The 22,529-nt window shown below is 42.9% G+C and overlaps 1 protein-coding gene across 4 annotated transcripts in view; it reads left to right on the top strand.

Annotated features, from left to right (window-relative positions):
• LOC137383234 (protein tweety homolog 3-like) overlaps positions 1 to 22,529 on the top strand; it is a 216,094-nt gene that overhangs the window by 152,806 nt on the left and 40,759 nt on the right. For all 4 annotated transcript variants that reach the window (XM_068055745.1, XM_068055746.1, XM_068055744.1 and 1 more), the window contains exons 9-11: positions 5,580 to 5,672; positions 7,691 to 7,783; positions 9,825 to 9,964. In XM_068055745.1, coding sequence (XP_067911846.1) covers positions 5,580 to 5,672; positions 7,691 to 7,783; positions 9,825 to 9,964 — 326 coding nt within the window. The remainder of the gene's footprint in view (positions 1 to 5,579; positions 5,673 to 7,690; positions 7,784 to 9,824; positions 9,965 to 22,529) is intronic.

The raw sequence follows: 22,529 nt of genomic DNA, 5'->3' as shown, positions 1-22,529 counted from the left end.
CGTTCCTCATAAGGCAGCGCCTTCATCCCAGGCATCAACGTAGTGAACCTTCTCTGAACTGCCTCCAATACAAATATAGTCCTCCTTAAATAAGGAAACCAAAACTATATGCAGTACTCTGGTCTCACCAAAGTCCTGTACTGTTGTAACAAGACTCCTCCACTTTTATACGCCATCCCCCTTGCAGTAAAGACCAACATTCCATTTGCCTTCCTAATTACTTGCTGCACCTGCACACTAACATTTTGTGATTCATGTATGAGGATACCCAGATCCCTCTGTGCCATAGCATTCTGTAGTCTCTCTCCATTTAAGTAATATTTTACTTCATCTGCCAAATTTTTGCCCACTCGCATAACACTTTGTGCCCTCCTCACAACTTGCTTTCCTACCTATCTTCGTATTGTCTGCAAATGTGGCTACAATACACTCTGTCCCTTTATCCAAGTCATTAATATAGATTGCAAATAGCTAAGGCCCCAGCACTTATCCTTGTAGTACCTCACTAGTTACAGTTTGCCAACCTGAAAATGACCCATTTATCCGGACTCTCTGTTTCTGTTAGTTCTATCCATGCCAATATTACACTCAACAACATGAGATCTTATCTTGTGTATTAACCTTTTATTTGGCACCTTGTCAAATGCCTTTTGGAAATCCAAATACACTACATCTACTGGTTCCCCTTTATCCACCCTATTTGTTACACCCTCAAAGAACTCTAATAAATTTGTCAAACACGATTTCCTTTTCAGAAAACCATGTTGGCTCTGCTTGATTGTATAATGATTTTCTAAATGTTCTGTACTACTTCCTTAATAATGGATTCCAGCATTTTCCCAATGACAGACATTAGGCTAACTGGTCTATAGTTTCCTGCTTTGTCTCCCTCCTTCCTTGAATAGGGGCATTACATTTCCAATCCACTGGGCTTTTCCAGAATCTAGGTAATTTTGGAAGATTAGAACCAATGCATCCACTATCTCTGCACCCACTTCTTTTAAGACCCTAGGATGCAAGCCATCAGGTCGAGGGGATTGTCAGCCTTTAGTCCCATTAATTTTCCTAGTACTTTTTCTCCAGTGATAGTGATTTTTTTTTCAAATTTCTCCCTCCCTTTTGCCCCTTGATTTCCCACTATCCTTGGGATGCTTTTAGTGTTTTCTATTGTGAAGACAAACATAAAATACTTGTTCAAAGTCTCTGCCACTTCCTTGTTTCCCACTATTAATTCCGCAATCTCATCTTCTAAGGGGCCAATGTTTACTTTAGGTACTCTGTTCCTTTTTATATACTTGTAGAAGCTCTTAGTATCTGTTTTCATACTTCTTGCTAGTTTACTCTGATACTCTAATTTTTCCCTCTTTATTTTTATAGTCATCCTTTGCTGGTTTCTAAAATTTTCCCAATCTTCTGGCCAGCACTAATCTTTGCAGCATTGGACGCATTTTCTTTCTATTTGTTACCATCTTAACTTCCTTAGTTATCCACGGATGGTTCATCCTTCATCATTTCTCAATGGAATAAATCTTTGTTGAGAGTTATGAAATATCTCTTTAAATGTCTGCCACTGCTTATCTACCGTCTTTACCTTTTAACCTGTTTTCCCAGTCTACTTTAACCAATTCTGTCTTCATACTGTTGTAATTGCCTTTAGTTAAGTTCAAGACGCTAGTTTCAGACCCAGGTTTCTCGCCCTCAAATTGTGAAATTCTATCATTTTATGATCACTTTTGCCTAGGCCGTCCTTTACAATGAGATTATTAATTAATCTTGCCACATTACATATTACCAGGTCTAAAATAGTCTGTTCCCTAGTTGGTTCTACAATGTATTATTCTTAGAAATTGTCCTGAAAATACTCTATGATCTCGTCTTCAAGGCTCTCTTTGCCAGTTTGATTTGTCCATTCTATATGAAGTTCAAAATTGACCATGATTATTGCTGTACCTTTCTTACAAGCCCCCATTATTTCTTGATTTATACCATTGCACAGTGTAGCTACTGTTATCAGGGTCTATAAACAACTACTTTCCCTTCTATTTCTCATCTCCACTTAAACTGATTCTGCATCTGGATTTTCCGAGCCAAGATTATTTCTCACTACTGTACTGATCTCATCCTTTACCAGAGCAACCCCACCTCCTTTTCCTTTCTGTCTATCCTTTCGAAATGCCAAATACCTTGAATATTCAGTTCCTAGCCTTGGTCACCTTGAAACCATGTCTCTAATGGCTTTGTCATACCTACTTATTTTTATTTGTGCCATCAATTCATCTATCTTGTTATGAATGCGTGCATTCGGATAAAGAGGCTTTAATTTTGTCTTTTTACCATTTTTCCCTACTCTGACCCTATTTGCTGGTGCACTGATATGTTTTGTATGCCCCGTCCCTTCCTGTTACACTCTGGTTATCATGAGCCTGCACTATTGCCTTGTCTTTTCTCTTTATCTTTCTAAATTTCCCCTCACCTGATCCGCCCCCCACCCCCCCCTGACTACTTAGTTTAAAGCCCTCTGTATAGCCATAGTTATTCAATTCGCCAGGACACTAGTCCCAGCGCTGTTCAAGTGAAGCCTGTCCCAACAGAACAGTTCCCTCTTTTTCAAGTGCCACATGAATTCAAACCCATTTCTTCCACACCAATCTTTGAGCCCCACGTTAAGCATTAACCCTATGCCAGTTTTCTCATTGCTCAGGTAGTAATCCAGAAATTATTACCTTTGTGGTTCTGCTTTTTAATTTAGCCCCTAGCAGCTCATACTCACTTAGCACAACCTCTTTCTTATTCCTTCTTATGTTGTCAGTACCCACATGAACTGTGACGACTGGATTCTTCCCCTCCCACTCCAAGTTCCTCTCTAGCCCTGAGAAGATGTCCTTAACCCTGGCACCGGTCAGGCAACACAACCTTCGGGACTCTCGCTCTCTGCTGCACAGAACAGTATCTATCTCCCTAACTATACCATACCATACTGCTTCTACATGCTTCATTACTCCCCCGACTTGAGTGGCCCCATGTACCATGGTGTTGAGGTCAGTTTGCACATCCTTCATGCAGTCCCTGCTCTTGTTCACGCAGGTTGCAAGAACCTCATTTCTATTTGTACAAGTGCAGTGGCTGAGGCTCCTCCAGCACTACCTTCTGGATCCCCAAAGCTGCCTCATTTGTAGTCACAACCCTCTTGTCCCTGACCACAGACCAAATGTGAAGTACTTAACCTAAGAGGTGAGACTGCGCCCTGTTTTTATCCCTGGAATAAAGGTCCAGGTAACTTTCTCCCTCCCTGATGCATGTGTCTGAAGCTCAGACTCCAGCTCATCAACTCTGAATCAAAGTTCCTTGAACTGCATACACTTACTGCAGATGTGGTTGCTGGTGGGAGCCACCAGTACATGCTACAGCTGCAACATATCGCCTCCCAGGCCATGTCTATTTTATTTTGTTTAACTAATTAGGGTCTTGAGTTTTGAAATGTCACTCAATGAATATTTGTAGTTTAATATAAACTAGTTTAACTAGTTAAGCCATAAATTTAATGCAGTACTTACATCTCCCTGATACTAGTTTAAACGACTGCCCTAGTTCAGAGAAAAAAACCTATAAAACTCACCAACCAGTCATCTACCTGCTCACTTAATTAGTGCCTGTAGACCTCAGCTCTCGCTGTCTCTCTCTCTCTCTCCCTCTCTCGGACTACTCCTTTTGTAAAAGAGCAGAACAGCACGTCTTCTCACTGTACCACATTCCCAAGATTAATACTTTGTAGAAGCTGTACTCTGTCAAGCTGGCCTCTGTGCTTCTTAATTCTTACATTAGCAAAAGTCTTCTATATTTATACTCGCATGAATTCCCTGCTGACCAGGTAACCAGTTCTAACTAACCACCTAATTAACTAACTGTGCAGCTGCAACTATCAAGCAGCGTGTTTACCACTAATTAACAGTGTGAAAGAAACTACAAGTTAAGGTTTAAGTTCAGTTGAATACCAAATTCAAAACTTGACCAGATCTTAGAAAAAGAGCAACCCTTAAAACGATAAGATTTCCCTCGCTCACCAAATTCTTGAGATAAGCAGTCTGTAGAAGCTCTAATTAGTCAAGCTGAGAGCAAAAATGGCACATGGCTAAAGTAACTACTGGAGTTCAGGTGAGAAAATGAAATGGGCGCATAAAGGAATTATAACAAGGAAGAAATGGAAAAGACAGTGAAAGAAGATAAAATATGAAACAATGATAAGTAGAAAGATAGGCAACAAAATAGATTGAAAAGTAAATGAAGTCACTGCCTGAAAGGGTAGTAGAGGCAGAAACCCTCAACTCCTTTATCAGGTGTTTGGGCATGTACTTCAAGTGCCATAACCTGTAGGGCTACAGACCAAATGCTGGAAGGTGGGCTTCGGCTGGGTGGCTTGTTTATCGGCTGGCGCAGACACGATGGGCCAAGTGGCCTCTTTCTGTGCCGTAAACTTTCTATGATTCTAAGTCTAAGGAGAAAATATGTTAGAAATAGTTTTCCTACAGTGAATGTCATTAAAATTAGCAGCGGAGATCTGCATGTTTGTGTGGACAGTTACACGAGTGCACACCTTTAAACAACATGCATTGAATATCTTAACCAAATTTGTGCTTGTAAAAGTTCTGAACAGTTTATAATTGAGAGGAAAAGTAGGGATGGACAGGAGCACTGTAAAGCCAAATATTATTGAGCCAGCATCAATCCAACTTGTTTTAAGCTGCCAGTTCCTGCAGCCTGTGTGTCACGCAGCCAGTAACAAGATAAATGTAAAACTCCGAGGTTTTAGACTGGTGCCGATGTTTTGTTTTACAAGGCCTTCCTTTCAGTGAGAAACTATTTCTTCTGGTAGGAGGGTCAGTAACTAGAGCAAACAGATTTAAGATAATTGGTAAAAGATCAATGGGAGGAGATGAGAATTATTTCTAAGCAGCAAATTATTCTAATCTGCAGGCACTACCTGAAAGGATGGTAGAAGTAGATTGAATAGTCCCGTTCAAAAGGGAATTGAGCATATACTTAAAAAGGGCAAATTTGCGGGGCAAGGGGAACGAGCAGGGGAGTGGGGTAAATTGAACCGATCTTTCAAAGAGCTGCCACAGACACAGTGGCTCAGGTGACCACCACCTGTGCTGTATGATTCTATTCCTGATTGTTGCGAGTCATCCTATGGCCAGTAAAAAACATTGTTTTAAACAGCACCAGTGTGTCTTGGTGATGTTATAATGATGCATGTTCGCCTCTCAAGTTTTAGAAAGTTGGTGGGTTAATGAGGATTAGTGATATCAATCATAAGGTTTGCTTGATTGCCTTCGGAGGTCAGAGAGGAAATTCCATGAGTATTTTTTCTCCTGAAGTGCCCTAAACATTTTTTGTCTTTCCTAGAAGATTGTCTAACTGGGGATGGAATGAGATGGATGGTTTATAGAGGTTGCACAATGTTGGATAGGACTGCTTGAAAGACATTCCCTGATCTTTTTTATATATTGTAAAAATACATGTGCTAAAGTGGGATATAAATGATGCACCTTTTAATTCTTCACCTTTTTTTTACTCTCCAGAAACTCTCTAGTAGCCATAAAGCCCTGGTGGAGATACAGGATCATGTATCAGAGCTTCTAAAGTCGGCTGTCCGCGAGTTCCCATCCTCTCGTGTAAGTAATATCATAAAAGAGATGGGATACATTTCTTTCCACTCATGGATTTTCCATATAGTTTCCCCAATTTCCAAAGAAGCTTTGTGTATTTAGCAATATAACAATGACATAATATTGGAATTGTAATTACCTATGAAAACTGAGTAGTGATGAGGGAAGTACTGACTTGAGAAACATCCATTACCTTTGTGAATCGAGTAATGATTACAATGATTATTTTAGTGTATGTTAACCATTTGAATAATTTGTCCCTTGTGTTATGAAAGTGATTCTGTTCTATTTTTGTTAAAATATTTTTTGAGAAATTCATAGTCAAACTGAATTAATGTTGGACCAGTTTTCTTTCCGAAACAGTCATCAAGGGGACACTGAAAGAACTGGTTTGGCAACAATGTACTGGTTGTCACATGACTCAAGAATGGAAACCCTAGTAACGGGAAGATGTGGGCCGAGAAGTCAGTCACGCGCCCTGATAGGACAAGCCGGGGGCAGCATCGCGCACCTGAGAGAGAGCAGAAAACTCGCAAGCTTTTGGTTGTAGTGTCAGTGTGTTTTACCTTCTGGGGTGAGCAGCTGATAAAGTTAGCCAGCTGCTGAAGACGTGAAGGAAAGAGGGAAGACCACAACCTAGCTCGTTTTCCAGCATCTCTAAAAGACCCTGAGAAGTCCACTGTGTCAATTCATCTCGTCCCCTGTCTTTGAAGAAAGCCTGCTAAAATTAATTCACAACGCTGCCTGAAAAGAACTTTTCTAAAAGATCCCAGTGATCTGTCCACGTGTACTCGGAGGCCAGACTGTGTGCCAGTTTTGGAACAACATATCTCATCTGTTTTCTTCAAAAAATGAGCAAGTCATCAGCCCAAGTGTTTTGTCTGTAACAGCTCTGAATTTTAAAAATCCCTTTTATTTTTCTGGTTAACCCGTGTATGTATGTGTCTACACGTGAGTGTGAGGGGCTAAGGTAAAAAGGGGACTTTAAAATTTAAATTTGTGTGTTTATGCTTCACCTCATTACTAGTTAAGACTTGTTCTATAATAAACTGATAATTTTGTTGTTCATTAACAAAACCTGGTTAGTGTGTTCTCATTTTGGGAAAAATAGAGTATATGAATGACTGTATTAGTAAGTGGGGAAAATTTAAAAATATATGTTGTGACTTCTGGAGAAGTGAGACTAGAAATAACAGTGCACTCCTCCCGCCTTGGTTGTAACACTTGTTTTGAGTTGCTCATTGTATTTTATACTGCTCTTAGAGGCATGCACAATTATAGCTGCCTTATTAGGGATTGAATGCGCTATTAGGAAAATATTACATTTTTATGATATATAAAATTCAAATATGTCTTTTATAGAGGCATGGGATGATACAGCACAGAAGGAGGCCATTTGGCCCACCGTGCCTGTGCCAGCTCTTTGATGGGTGCAAATCGCGCTTCCCTGATTTATATTTTCTAGAACAGAAACTCTAGGCTAGCGTATACTTTTGGTCCAAGATAAATAACTTTCAAACTCTTTTTTTTTTACATATATTTTGATTTATATTGTGATAGCCATGGTAAAGAAAATAGAAAGTAGTTAGCAAGGCAAATACTACACAATTTCTTCTTTTTGAATCCTGAAAGATTGACGTTTTATTATTTGATTTATCTCATTCCATTTTGTGCAGTTAAGTAAGTTAGAAGGAAGCCAGAATGAACTAGTCATGTCAGTTTTAGTAATTTTTATGCATGTAAATGTACATTTATTTAGGCTGTGGAAAAATTTAAAATACTACAAAAATTAGTTTTTGTAGTTTGGGATTGTATTGGACACAGTGAAATCTGACTACATCACAGTTGATGCTAGTTCAGTATTGAAACACTGTTGAGGTATTTGGCCAGTATTCACATCGGCCTCTCACCATTTTTAACAACCTCCCCCTGCTCATAAACCAAAGCTTATGAGTGTTGTAAATGTACTATAAATTGTGACAATGCCCTATGAAATGATCACTGCTTGCTTGTATTGCTAACAGGAGTATCTGGACCAGACCCAAATAATATTGAACTCAACAGAGACCACCCTGCAGCAGTTGACAGCTCTGGTCGATTGTCGTAGTCTTCACATGGTGAGTGTTTGAGGTGGTGTGAAACTGTGAAGAGCAACTAAGCATTGGGTTCTCAAAATATATAATTGCTGTTCATATGTCTAATGAAGTCATAGTTTGTCACTTCTATTTTCCACTCAATATGTAATGTCAGTATCAGCCTTCAAGATTCCGTGACAGTCCTGTGACAGGCTGCAGGCCCAGTTGTTCTATTTATAGACAGAGTAATGTAAAAATTAATGAACTTGCTGGCAAGCAACAAACTGATCCAGTGCAGTTTTTATAATGTTGTTTGCTTTCAGGTTAAGAATCGCAGTGCTTTTGGCATTTCTTATGCTGCCTCAATCTTACAGTAATTATATTTTTATGAAACAAATAATAAATGAAGTATGATCTGGAATTTTTTTAATGGTAGGTGATAAATTTTTTAAATTGTACATTTGCTCGTTTTCGCAGTCAATGTGACATTTCAGACCAATGAAGAAAAATGATTCAGTGATTAACAGATAACGTATAGTCATGTGATCACCTGGACTGGTTTTGTTCACCTGAGTGGGTTGGAGAGGAATTTTCCCTCACTGGCACTGGGTTTTTCTCTTTTTTTTTTTTGCCTCTCACAGGAAGTTGCATTTGTAGGGACGTAGGAAGTGTCTAGTCATGACGCACCAGCCATCATGTATGTGGGCAAGGCTTGATGGACCAGCTAGTCTTTTTCTGCTCGTCATTTTCGTATGTACATATGTGTGAAAATTACCTGCTTCATGCTGCACTTCAGCCTCTGCACTAGAAATGCCCACATGCAATTGGCTTATTTGAAAACTAGATATGCCTCTTCAAACTGCTAGCATGAGAATACAAAGTAGAATAGATCCACATTAACACCACAGACACCCACTATTTGTTTTAGGCACACACACAACAAATTAATTTGGGAAGAAAAGTGGTCCATTTTTGAAGTGGTTTTGTTGCTGTCTTTGTGAAGAATTGTACAAAATATACAAAATGCAAGTGCAAGATATAGAATTTTGCTAATGTAAATTCCATTTTTTGAATAATTAAAGTTACTTTTAATTCATGCAATTATATCTAAACTAAAATGAGAAGCTTTCTGAAATTGCAGTTAATTGCAATGCGTAGTTTTTGCACAGGCAAATGTTGACACTGAGTCATTAAGACAGGTGATCAAAAGCTTGGTCACAGAGGTTTTAAGGAAAAAGGAGCGAGAGCCCTAGAGTGGAAATTCCAGAGCTTGGGGTCCAGATAGCTGAAGGTGTGGCCACCAATGGTGGGTGAAGGAAGTTGGGCATGAACAAGAGACTAGAATTGGAGGAAGGCAAAGTTCCTGGAGGGCTGAAAAATTAGAGGAGGTTACAAGATAGGGAAAATTAACAGTTTCTTTTTGAGGGTTAGGTCATTCGACAATGAATTGCAGTAAATAAAAACAAGAAATGCTGGAACCACTCAGCAGGTCTGGCAGCATCTGTGAAAAGAGAAGCAGAGTTAACGTTTCGGGTCACTGACCCTTCTTCGGAACTGCAATGAATTGCAGTGTTCCTTTCAAATTTTATCTACAATACTTGAAATTCCTAACTGATTTTTAAGTAGAATAGTAGAAGTAACCCAGACTCTGCCATTTTCCGTATCCTATCTGTCCCAACTCTGACCCCTGAAAATATTTTGTGGATATCTGGGTAGGCAATAATTGCCGAGTATATAACTGGATTTGCACTGTTTGTTAAAAGATGCTGTTTGTGTTTTCCTTCTGGCTTTCTTGCTGCTAATCCTGATGGTGGTGACGTATTCTTTGAGCATGGTTCCTTTTTGTGTCTACACACTCCAGTATCTCATCCAAGTGGCTGTACATGCATGAGCCTTTGTGGGATCAGTAGGCAGTTTAATGTCTGGGGCATCACAGCTGACCTTGATGGTTGTGGCTTCTCCGAATGACCACATGCATACCTGATACGAGGAGGTATTAGGTAGAAATCAGGTGTGGGAACTGTGGGCAGTGATTTCCCTTCTATATTTCTATGTCATGTGTCTCCCTTCTTATTTTCCACAGGATTATGTGCAGGCTCTGACAGGACTGTGCTATGATGGTGTGGAGGGGCTAATTTATTTGGTTTTGTTCTCATTTGTAACTGCGCTGATGTTGAGTTCGATTGTCTGCAGTGTTCCTCATACCTGGAAGCAGAGCAAGAGGTACGGTAGTAACATAATTATGCATTTGAATTTTATATATACTGATTATCATCTCAAGCAGCATGGATCTGGTGCCAAATAATCAGTCACAATCTTTTTATGCCTTTGTAGGGTTTCGGGCAGAACCTGTGGCGTCTAAATAAAAGTCACTGAAAAGTAGAAATCTAAGATAAAACTGCTTGTAATTGGACAGAAAACTGTGTGTATGTAGAATTTCAAATCATTGCATAATCTAATCTAATTATGTGCTACCCCCTCTCTAACAAGTATACTGTTTTGGATACTGTTGTGGGGGATGGCCTATCAGGGGAAAACAGCAGCAGCCAGAGCAGTGGCACCACGGTTGGCACTGTTGTTCAGCAGGGAGGGACAAAGCGCAGAAGAGCAATAGTTATAGGGGACTCTATAGTCAGGGGCACAGACAGGCGCTTCTGTGGACATGAAAGAGACTCCAGGAAGGTATGGTGCCTCCCTGGTGCCAGGGTCAAGGATGTCTCTGAACGGACAGAGGGCATTCTGAAGGGGGAGGGTGAACAGCCAGAGGTTGTGGTACACATCGGTACCAATGACATAGGCAGGAAGAGTGATGAGGTCCTGCAGGGGAGTTTAGGAAGTTAGGTAGTAAGTTTAAAAAAACAGGACCTCTAGGGTTGTAATCTCTGGATTACTCCCTGTGCCATGTGCCGTGAGGCTAGAAATAGGAAGATAGTGCAGCTAAACGCGTGGCTGAGCAGCTGGTGTAGAAGGGAGGGTTTCAGATATCTGGACCATTGGGCTCTCTTCAGGGACAGATGGGACCTGTACAAGAAGGACGGGTTGCATCTAAACTGGAAGGACACTAATATCCTGGCTGCAAGGTTTGCTAGCGTCACTCGGGAGGGTTTAAACTAGTGTGGCGGGGGGGGTGGGAACCAGAGCAGTAGGACAGCTAGTGAAGTAAATGAGGAGCGCATAGTAAATAAGGCCAGTAGGACTAAGAGGAAGAGCAGGCAGGGAGATGTTGCTGAGCACAGCGGGGCTGGTGGTCTGAAGTGCATTTGTTTCAATGCGAGAAGTATAACAGGTAAGGCAGATGAACTTAGAGCTTGGATTAGTACTTGGAAATATGATGTTGTTGCTATTACAGAGACTTGGTTGAGGGAAGGGCAGGATTGGCAGCTAAATGTTCCAGGCTTTAGAAGCTTCAGGCGGGATAGAGGGGGATGTAAAAGGGGTGGGGGAGTTGCATTACTGGTTAAGGAGAATATCACGGCTGTACTGCGGGAGGACACCTCAGAGGTGTCATGCAGCGAGGCAATATGGGTGGAGCTCAGGAATAGGAAGGGTGCAGTCACGATTTTGGGGGTTTACTACAGGCCTCCCAACAGCCAGCGGGAGGTAGAGGAGCAGATATGTAGACAGATTTTGGAAAGATGTAAAGGTAACAGGGTTGTAGTGGTGGGTGATTTTAACTTCCCCAATATTGACTGGGACTCACTTAGTGCTAGGGGCTTGGGTGGGGCAGAATTTGTGAGGAGCATCCAGGAGGGCTTCTTGAAACAATATGTAGATAGTCCAACTAGAGATGGGGCCATTCTGGACCTGGTATTGGGGAATGAGCTCGGCCAGGTGGTCGAAGTTTCAGTGGGGGAGCATTTCGGGAACAGTGACCATAATTCCATAGGTTTTAAGGTACTTGTGGATAAGGATAAGAGTAGTCCTCGGGTGAAGGTGCTAAATTGGGGGAAGGCTATTATAACAATATTAGGCAGGAACTGAAGAATTTAGATTGGGGGCGGCTGTTTGAGGGTAAATCAACATCTGACATGTGGGAGTCTTTCAAACATCAGCTGATTAGAATCCAGGACCAGCATGTTCCTGTGAGGAAGAAAGACAAGTTTGGCAAGTTTCGGGAAGCTTGGATAACACGGGATATTGTGAGCCTAGTCAAAAAGAAAAAGGACGCATTTGTAAGGGCTGGAAGGCTAGGAACAGATGACTCCCTTGAGGAATATAAAGACAGTAGGAAGGAACTTAAGCAAGGAGTTAGGAGGGCTAAAAGGGGTCATGAAAAGTCATTGGCAAACAGGATTAAGGAAAATCCCAAGGCTTTTTATACATATATAAAGAGCAAGAGGGTAACCAGGGAAAGGGTTGGCCCACTCAAGGACAGAGATGGGAATCTATGCGTGGAGCCAGAGGAAATGGGCGAGGTGCTAAATGAGCACTTTGCATCAGTATTCACCAAGGAGAAGGACTTGGTGGATGATGAGGCTAGGGAAGGGAGTGCAGATAGTCTCAGTCATCTCATTATCAAAAAGGAGGAGGTGTTGGGTGTCTTGCAAAGCATTAAGGTAGATAAGTCCCCAGGGCCTGATGGGATCTACCCCAGAATACTGAGGGAGGCAAGGAAAGAAATTGCTGGAGCCTTGACAGAAATCTTTGCATCCTCATTGGCTGCAGGTGAGGTCCCAGAGGACTGGAGAATAGCCAATGTTGTTCCTTTGTTTAAGAAGGGTGGCAAGGATAATCCAGGAAATTATAGGCCGGTGAGCCTTACGTCAGTGGTAGGAAAATTATTGGAGAGGATTCTTCGGGACAGGATTTACTCCCATTTGGAAACAAATGAACTTATTAGCGAGAGACAGCATGGTTTTGTGAAGGGGAGGTCGTGTCTTACTAATTTGATTGAGTTTTTTGAGGAAGTGACGAAGATGATTGATGAGGGAAGGGCGGTGGATGTTATCTATATGGACTTTAGTAAAGCCTTTGACAAGGTCCGGCATGGCAGACTGGTACAAAAGGTGAAGTCACACGGGATCAGAGGTGAGCTGGCAAGATGGATACAGAACTGGCTCGGTCATAGAAGACAGAGGGTAACAGTGGATGGGTGTTTTTCTGAATGGAGGGATGTGACTAGTGGTGTTCCGCAGGGATCAGTGCTGGGACCTTTGCTGTTTGTCGTATATATAAATGATTTGGAGGAAAATGTAGCTGGTCTGATTAGTAAGTTTGCGGACGACACAAAGGTTGGTGGAGTTGCGGATAATGATGAGGATTGTCAGAGGATACAGCAGGATATAGATCGGTTGGAGACTTGGGCGGAGAAATGGCAGATGGAGTTTAATCCGGACAAATGTGAGGTAATGCATTTTGGAAGGTATAATGCAGGTGGGAGGTATACAGTAAATGGCAGAACCCTTAGGAGTATTGACAGGCAGAGAGATCTGGGCATACAGGTCCACAGCTCACTGAAAGCAGCAACGCAGGTGGATAAGGTAGTCAAGAAGGCATTCGGCATGCTTGCTTCATCGGTCGGGGCATAGAGTATAAAAATTGGCAAGTCATGTTGCAGCTGTACAGAACCTTAGTTAGGCCACACTTAGAATATTGTGTGCAATTCTGGTCACCACACTACCAGAAGGATGTGGAGGCTTTGGAGAGGGTACAGAGGAGGTTTACCAGGATGTTGCCTGGTCTGGAGGGCATTAGCTATGAGGAGAGGTTGGATAAACTCGGATTGTTTTCACTGGAACGACGGAGGTGGAGGGGCGACATGATAGAGGTTTACAAAGTTATGAGTGGCATGGACAGGGTGGATAGTCAGAAGCTTTTTCCCAGGGTGGAAGAGTCAGTTACTAGGGGACATAGGTTTAAGGTGCGAGGGGCAAAGTTTAGAGGGGATGTGCGAGGCAAGTTTTTTACACAGAGGGTGGTGAGTGCCTGGAACTTGCTGCCAGGGGAGGTGGTGGAAGCAGATACGATAGCGACGTTTAAGAGACATCTTGACAAATATATGACTAGGAAGGGAAGAGAGGGATATGGGCCCCGGAAGTGCAGAAGGTGTTAGTTTCGGCAGGCATCAAGATCGGCGCAGGCTTGGAGGGCCGAATGGCCTGTTCCTGTGCTGTACTGTTCTTTGTTGTTCTTTAATTACTTAATTTTAATTAGAACCAGTTCTAAGGCAGGGGCAGCTTCCAAAAGTGGCAGGTTGCACCTCAACAGAACTAGGACCAATGTCCAAGTGGGGAGTTTCACTGGTGTGGTTGGGGAGGGTTTAAATTAAATTGGCAGTGGGGTGGGCACCAGCATCTAGAAACACAAAAGAAGAATAAGGTGCATGAAGGAGTGAGAATGTTGGATAGTTCTACAGGAGGAAGTAGTAGCATATTAGATAGGAGCAAACTAAGAAGGACTATGAGAACCACAAAGGCAAGTTTAGAATGCATGTATGTAAACGCACAGAGCATGGTGAATAAGGTTGGTGAGCTACAAGCACCAATAGCCATATGGAAATTTGATGTAGTGGCAATAACAGAAATGTGGTTTAAAAATGATGAGCACTGGGCGCTTAATATTCGTGGATACCAAGTATTCAGAAAAGAAAGGGAAGGAAAAAAGGGAGTTGGGGTGGCACTACTGATTAGGGAAGACATTGTAGGGTTGGAAAGAGGGGATGTCCTTTAGTGGGCAAAAATAGAATCCATTTGGTTAGAGAAGCAAAAAGAGTATGATGATGCCACTGGGGTATTCTATAGGCCTCCAAATAATGAGACGGAGGAGCAAATCTGCAGGAAAATCACAGCGATGTGAAAGAACTATAGAATGGTGATATTGGGGGACTTTAATTACCCAAATATCTATAGGGATAATGTTAGAGTAAAGGGGAAGGAGTGGGAGGAATTTCTGAAATATGTTCAGGAGAACTTTCCTTGATCAGCAAATTCTCAGTCCAACTAGGAAGGCGACATTGTTGGATCTGGTGCTGGGGAATGAGGTGGACCAATTATCTGTCGGGGAACACTTGAGTAAGAGTGATCATCGTGCCATAAGGTTTAGATTAGCAATGGTGAAGACCAAGGAGCAATCTAAAATAGAACTTCTAAATTGGAAGAGGGCTAACCTCTATGGAATGAGAAGGGATCTAGCCAGGGTACAATGGAACTGAAGATTGACAGGACAAACTGTAACATCTTGAAGGAGGAGATGTTTCCAGTCTAGGTTAGGTATGCTCCAACAAGGGTGAAAGGTAAGGAGCCAAAACCCGGGCTCCTTGGATGATGAGGGAGATAGAGAATATGATCAAACAAAAAATGAGGGAGTATGATGCATGTCAGGTGACTTCTTCAAGCGTGAACCTGGTTCTACACAATAAGTTGAGAGGGGAAGTGCAGAGGAAAAGAAGACTAGCAAAGAAAGAACATGAGAATAGAATGGCAGTTAACATAAAAGGGAACCCAAAGATTTTCCACCAGCATGTAAATAGTAAGCGTGTAGTAAGAGGCGGGGTGGGTCCTATTAAGGATAAATACGGTGATATATGTTTGGAGGCATGTATCTGTTTACTAAGGAAGAGGATGCTGACAAAATATCGGTAGAAGCAGAAATGTTAGAGGTAATGGATGAAGTGAAATTGATTGGAAGGATGCACTGAATAGGCTGGCTCTGCCCGGAGTGGATATGTCATCTGGTCCAGATGACTTGCATCTCAAGTTGCTAAAAGTGGGAGTGGAGATAGCAGAAGGGCTTGCCATAATCTTCCAATCTTCCCTAGAAGTGGGGGAGATGCCAGAGAATTGAAGAGGAACAAATGTGACACCCTTATTTAAGAAAGGATGTAAGGACAGTCCTGGAAACTATAGACTGGTCAGTTTAGCATCTGTGCTGAGTAAGATTTTAAAAACAATAATCTGGGGAAAAAATCAATAGGCACTTGGAGAGGTTTGAGTTAATTCAGGATAGCCAGCACAGATTTGTAAATGGCAGATTGTGCTTGACTAATCGAAACAAATTTTTTGATGAAGCAACAGAAAATGTTGAAGGGAAAGTGATGAATGTTGTCTGTATGGATTTTAAGAAAGCATTTGACAAAGTACCACATAAAAGGCTGGTTAACAAAATTGAGGCTCAAGTGATAGGCAGGTCAGTGGCAGCTTGGGTTAAAAAAAAAATTGGCTTAAGGACAGAAAACAGCAAGTCATGGTAAATGGTTGTTTTTCAGACGTGACTGTGGTAGACAGTGGTATTCTGCAAGTTACAGTGCTAGGATCACTGCTATATGTATTAAATGATTTGGGTATTGAAAATACAGAATAATTCAAAATTTGCTGATGATAACAAACTTGGATGTGTGGCAGACAGTGAGGATGATACCAGTTGGTTACAGCATGGCATAGGTATAATCACAGAATGGGTAGACAAGTGGCAGATAGAATTTAATACAGAGATGATTGAGGTGATGCATTTTGGCAGAAGGGGTAGGGAGAGGCAATATGGACTTAAATCGCAGTTTTAAAGAGTGTGCAGGGGCAGACAGACCTGGGAGTTCATGTGCATAGATCTTTGAAGATGGCAGGACATGTTGAGAGAGTTGTTAGCAAAGCATTTGGGATTTTGGGCTTTGCAAATAGAGGTCTTGAGTACAAAAGCAGGGAAGTTATGCTGAACCCGTATAAAGCTCTGGTTCGGCCACAACTAGAGTATTGCATCCAGTTCTGGTCACCACACTTTAGGAGGGATGTGAGGGTCCTTGAGAGGGTGCGGTGGAGATTTACCAGAATGGATCCAGGAATGGGGGATTTTAGCTACAAGGTTAGGTTGGAGAAGCTGGGATTGTTCTCCTTGGAGGTTGGGGGGGTGGTGGGGAGATTTGATAGATGTGTACAAGATTATGACAGGTTCGGATAAGGTAGACAAAAAAAGCTATTCCCATTAGCTGATGGTAGAAGGATTAGGGGACACAGATTTAAGGTTTTGGGCAGGAGATACAAGGGGAATGTGAGGAAGAACTTTTTTATGCAGCGAGTGGTAATGGCCTGGAACTCGCTGCCTATGAGGGTAATGGAAGTAGAGACAATGAATGATTTCAAAAGGAAATTGGATAGGCACTTGAGGGAAATAAGCTTGCAGAGTAACGGGGATAGAATGGAGGAGTGGGACTGATTTGGATTGCTCTATAGAAAGCTAGCATGGACACGATGGGCCAAATGGCCTCCTGTGCCATTATGACTAATGAAGCATTGGGGAGAAAAATGAAGGTTGAATTACTCAATAACCTGAATTGCTGTAGCTGCTGATTTTGGCTTAACCCTTCATATACAACAGTTAGCACCAAGCACATATAACACTATATTTCAGGTTTGAATTGAATTTAAATGTCAAAATTGTTTCTGAAAGCACACAATGTTTTAGATTCAATTGTTTCGTCACTAAATGTTTTTATGAAAATCTAGGTAAACAATGAAGATGAATCTTTTTGCAGAATAGAGAAGGTATTGGGGGTGGGTGGGATGAAATTGGGCTCTGTAGCACCAGTTTTTTGGGTGCTCTGAGGCCTCTTAAACTGCGATGCATAAGCACTTCAGCCGGGAAGTGCCCCGGATGGCATATTTGTAAAGGAGTTTGTGCGCACACACCTAGCGACCGTTGGCAGCATGCAGAGCTGGTAGATCTTGTCCAGTCAGTATGTATCACTGATTTGACGTCAGCTTTACCATTTTGGAGCTCCACATGCCTATGCCATCTCTCAACCTTGCACAGGTGAACACATGCTATACGCAGTGTTGTTTAAAGGGATTATGAACTACAGGTCAGTTGCTGGATTATTTCTTCTGGCTGTTGCAATTCTACACATTTTGGGTGCTTTCCCCTACTTGTCTAAGGTTTCAGTAGTCTACAGAACATAATCTGGCTGCCACTGAAGTACTTTATTGGTGACTTAAAGGTTTGTGCAGAGACCAGTTGCTTTCGGAGGTGGGTGGCTGGTAGGCCTTCCACTTGGCTTTGAGCATGACTGGGAAATGAAGAGAGGCTACGCAGAGCAGGACAAGCTGCAGAGGTTATGATAGGTAAATTGGCCATTATAAATTGCCCCTAGTATAGGTAGGGAATATGGGATTACTGTAGGGTTAGTATAAATGGGTGGTTGTTGGTCGGCACAGACTCGGTGGGCCGAAGGGCCTGTTCCAGTGCTGTATCAATAAATAAATTAATAATAGACAGGTTGGGTAGGGAGAAGTTCTCTTACCTGATCAATGCTTGAGATATCTGTGCTTCACTAAAGAGGAAGTCACTGAAATCTGCCAACTACTGCAGCCACACTCCAACCTCAGCAGGGCACGGAATGCAATACCTGTGGCTGTCAAGGTTGCTGTGGCAATGTTTGTGCATCTGGCTCCTTCCAAGCTGCCGCTGGAGATATAAGCAACATATCTCAGTTTGCAGTGCACTGATATGTAAGGGAGGTCACTGAAGCTTTCTGTGCAAAGGGAAAGAAGTTTATTTCATTCCTCTTGCCCGAGACAAGCAGGTGGAGCAAGCATGAGGGTTTTTAAGGTTTGCAGACTTTCCCATGATACAGGATGCTATTGCTTTGCATGAAAAACTCATGTGAATTCTGCCATGTACCTGAACCAAAACTCCCTCAATGTGCACCTGGTGTGTGACCACCGGCAGCGCATCATGAGGGTCAGAGCATGTATGCTAGCAGCAATTATGATGCATTCATTCTGTGGCAGTGCTCTGTGCCAGCTCTATTTCAACCATAATGGCTAACCAAAGGGTGGCTACTGGGCGACAAGGGTAACGAACATACGAATTAAGAGCAGACGTAGGCCATTTGGCACCTCTAGCCTGCTCCACCATTCAGTAAGATCATGGCTGATCTGTTTGTGTCTCGAATTCCACACTTCCATCTACCCCTGATAACCTTTGATTCCCTTGCCTAACAAGAATCTATCTACCCTCGCCTTAAAATTATTCAGTGACCCTGCCTCCACCACCTTCTGAGGCAGAGAGTTCCAAAGTCGCACAACCCTGAGAGAAAAAATGCTCCTCACCTCTGTCCTAGAAGGGCAACCCCTAATTTTAAAATCGTGCCCCCTAGTTCAGGACTCCCCCACAAGAGAAAACATCCTTTCCACATCCACCTTGTCAAGACGGTTCAGGATCTTATATACTTCAATCAAGTCTCCCCTCACTCTTCTAAACTCCAGTGAAAACAGGCCCAGTCTATCCAACCTTTCCTCATAAGACAACCCACTCATTCCAAGTATCAATCTAGTAAACCTCCTCTGGACCACCTCCAACGCATTCACATTCTTCCTTAAATAAGGAGACCAAACTGCACGCAGTATTCGAGATGTGGTCTCACCAATGCCCTGTATAACTGAAGCATAACATCCTTACTTTTATTTTCAGTTCCTCTTGTAATAGAATTCCATTAGCCTTCTTTATTACTTGCTGTACCTGAATACTAACTTTTTGTGACTCATGCACCTGAATTCTGCAGTCATTCTCTGTTTAAGTAATACTCTGCTTTTTTTAAATTCTTCCTGCCAAAGTGAACAACGTCACATTTTCTCACATTATATGCCATCTGCCAGATTTTTGCCCACTCACTCAATCTATATCGGTCTGCAAGCTCCTTATGTCCTCTTCACAACATACCTTCCTACCTATCTTTGTGTCATCTGCAAATTTAGCTACTATGCCATCACTCCTCTCATCTAAGTCATTGATATAAATGGGGGACACCACTCGTCACATCCTGCCAATCAAAAAAGGACCCATTTATGCATACTCTCTTTTCTGCCAGCCAGCCAGTCGATCAATTTTTGAAGTCTACACTTTTTTTTAAACACATGCAATTTAATTTAAATTGTTATTTTAAAATTTATGTCTTTTTCTGTCTTCTCCCATTCTATTGACTAAGTTGCACTGACAGAATCTGTGATGAGCCATAGTATCAGGTAATTCCATATATCCAGACCAAGGGTTCAATAAAAATGGTAATAGCTGAATTTCCCTTCCTGTAATTGTCTCAGATGATTATTCAAGCCGTTTTCATAAAAACAGCCTCAGATTCCAGGAAACTATCAAACTATCCATGCTAATATGTTACTACCTACACCATGAGCTCCTACTTTGCGCAATAATCTTTCATGGCACCTTGTCAAATGCCTTCTGGAAATCCAAGCACAGTACGTCAACGGGCTCCCTTTTATCCACAGCAAATGTTACTCCTTCAAAGAACTCCAATAAGTTGGGTTAACATGATCTCCCTTTCACAAAACCATGCTGACTACTCCCGATTACCTTGAGTTTTTCTAAGTGCCCAGCTTAACCTCCTTAATGATCGATTCTAACACCTTCCCCACAACAGACGTCAAGCTAAGTGGCCTATAGTTACTTGTTTTCTGCCTCCACCCCACCCCCCCCCCCCACCCGCCCTCTTCTTGAATAGAGGGGTTATATTTACCTTGTGCATTCCCTCTTCCATGAGCCATTGCCTTTCTAAGTTCTCCTGTGAGTGGCTACAGCATGGCTGATGGAAGACTGCTGACATTCAGTGGAGAAGACTGCAGAATGGCTTTAGAGGGTGCCCAGCTGCAAACTATAATGTCTCGGCATGGGCTGACTGGCTGACCTGAAATGGCAAGGGTACTGGCAGAGTGATGGGGGTGAGCAGAAATGATATTCTGCGGCGCAGTGGTTAGCACCGCAGCCTCACAGCTCCAGCGACCTGGATTCGATTCTGGGTACTGCCTGTGCGGAGCTTGCAAGTTCTCCCTGTGACCGCGTGGGTTTCTGCTGGGTGCTCGGTTTCCTCCCACAGCCAAAGACTTTCAGGGTGATAGGTAAATTGGCCATTGTCAATTTCCCCTAGTGTAGGTAGGTGGTAGGGGAATTGAGGGGATGTGGTAGGAATATGGGATTAATGTAGGATTAGCATAAATGGTGGCAGGACCGTATCTCCAACACACAAGTCCTCGAGGCGGCCAACATCCCCAGCTTATACACACTACTGAGTCAGCGGCGCTTGAGATGGCTTGGCCATGTGAGCCGCATGGAAGATGGCAGGATCCCCAAAGACACATTGTACAGTGAGCTCGCCACTGGTATCAGACCCACTGACCGTCCATGTCTCCGCTTTAAAGACGTCTGCAAACGCGACATGAAGTCCTGTGACATTGATCACATGTCGTGGGAGTCAGTTGCCAGCGATCGCCAGAGCTGGCGGGCAGCCATAAAGGCGGGGCTAAAGTGTGGCGAGTCGAAGAGACTTAGCAGTTGACAGGAAAAAAGACAGAAGCGCAAGGGGAGAGCCAACTGTGTAACAGCCCCGACAAATAATTTCCTCTGCAGCACCTGTGGAAGAGTCTGTCACTCTAATATTGGCCTTTATAGCCACTCCAGGCGCTGCTCCACACACCACTGACCACCTCCAGGCGCTACCCATTGTCTCGCGAGACAAGGAGGCCAAAGAAGAAGTAGTATAAATGGGTGGTTGATGGTCGGCGCAGACTCGGTGAGCCGAAGGGCCTGTTTCAGTGCTGTATCTCTAAATAAAAAAAATAAATAAAAGATATCATCCTAAAAGAAGACAGTAATTTCACACTCTGTGGAGCCACTACTGCTCTCATGGGTGGTGCCTCAGCAATTCTAGTCGTCTGAACAGATTCTCCTAAACAGGAGAACAGATTGCTGTGATGTGCTGGAAGTCCCTTTCCAGGGCCATGATGGCAGCAGCCTAAGCTTGCATTGCAGCACTCAGATGTTGGATGGATGCTGATTGTGCTGCAGTGGAAACTGAGATATTGACTATCAAATGCTGCACTGTAATTGGCTGCACAGGCGTGTTGAGGGATGTGGCCACCCATTCCATGTTGGAAAGGATGGGCTGCAAGCCCCGTGTCATGTTGGTGCAGCACTCAGCCATGCTCCTCAACATGTAATGCAGGCTTTCTGGCCGACTTCCCAATACACTAAACATCTTGATGTGTACACCCATCAGCCTCCTTCTGTGGTCTGACCCATTGATGTCCTCATCTGAGTCCTCTGCAGCAGTACTAATGTGCCACCTTGCTCTCTGGTGAGCTGGCACCTGCACTATCCCAGCCCTGTCTCTCAATGTGCAGATTCTGCCTCAGTCACGCTCTAAATTATGCGCAATGTCAGTATTTGAGCTGGTGGCTGTGATTGAAAGAGAGATGGTGTCCCTCCTTCTCTTCACTTCTTTCTCTTCCTGCACTGTCTGGGTAACATCAGTTCTTGAGTATCTGAAATGAAAAGTGTTGGGCTGTGGTGAGGGAGAGGAGACAGTAAGAAGTGCATGATTGCACCATCTGCAGTTCGTTAATCAGATTAAGTTTAGGATTGAGAGAGAAGGGGAATGAGAAAAGGATAATTAGGGAAGCAGATACCTCACCTTGAATGCTTCAGCCCTGCTGATAGCCACATCCTTCGCATTGGCCCTTCTCACCATGAGCAGCACAGACCCCTCCATGGGGTTAAAATATGTAGGCATGCCTCCCTTTCTCTCCCTGTAAATTATTGCTGTCTCCTGTTGTGTGCTACCTTCTCTTGCAAGAAAGAAGGGACTGTGTCAATGAGCATTGTGTAATATGCTTGGGTGATGTGGCTGTCATGATTGAATAGCTGACTGTGTGCAATCTTTTGAGATGCGAGTGCGAGGCTTGCAATCATGCTAAGTGTATGAGGGTGAGGTGTAGCGAGTCCTGGTTGATAGAAATTATTGGTAGGTGAGTGGAGGTGTAGTGAATTGAACAGTGGATGAGGCTAGTCG

This window comes from Heterodontus francisci, chromosome 24 (genome assembly GCF_036365525.1).
Source record: "Heterodontus francisci isolate sHetFra1 chromosome 24, sHetFra1.hap1, whole genome shotgun sequence".
In the NCBI taxonomy this organism is placed as follows: Eukaryota; Metazoa; Chordata; class Chondrichthyes; order Heterodontiformes; family Heterodontidae; genus Heterodontus; species Heterodontus francisci.
The sequence above is the reverse complement of the archived record's forward strand: the minus strand, read 5'-3'. Positions and strand labels throughout refer to the sequence as shown.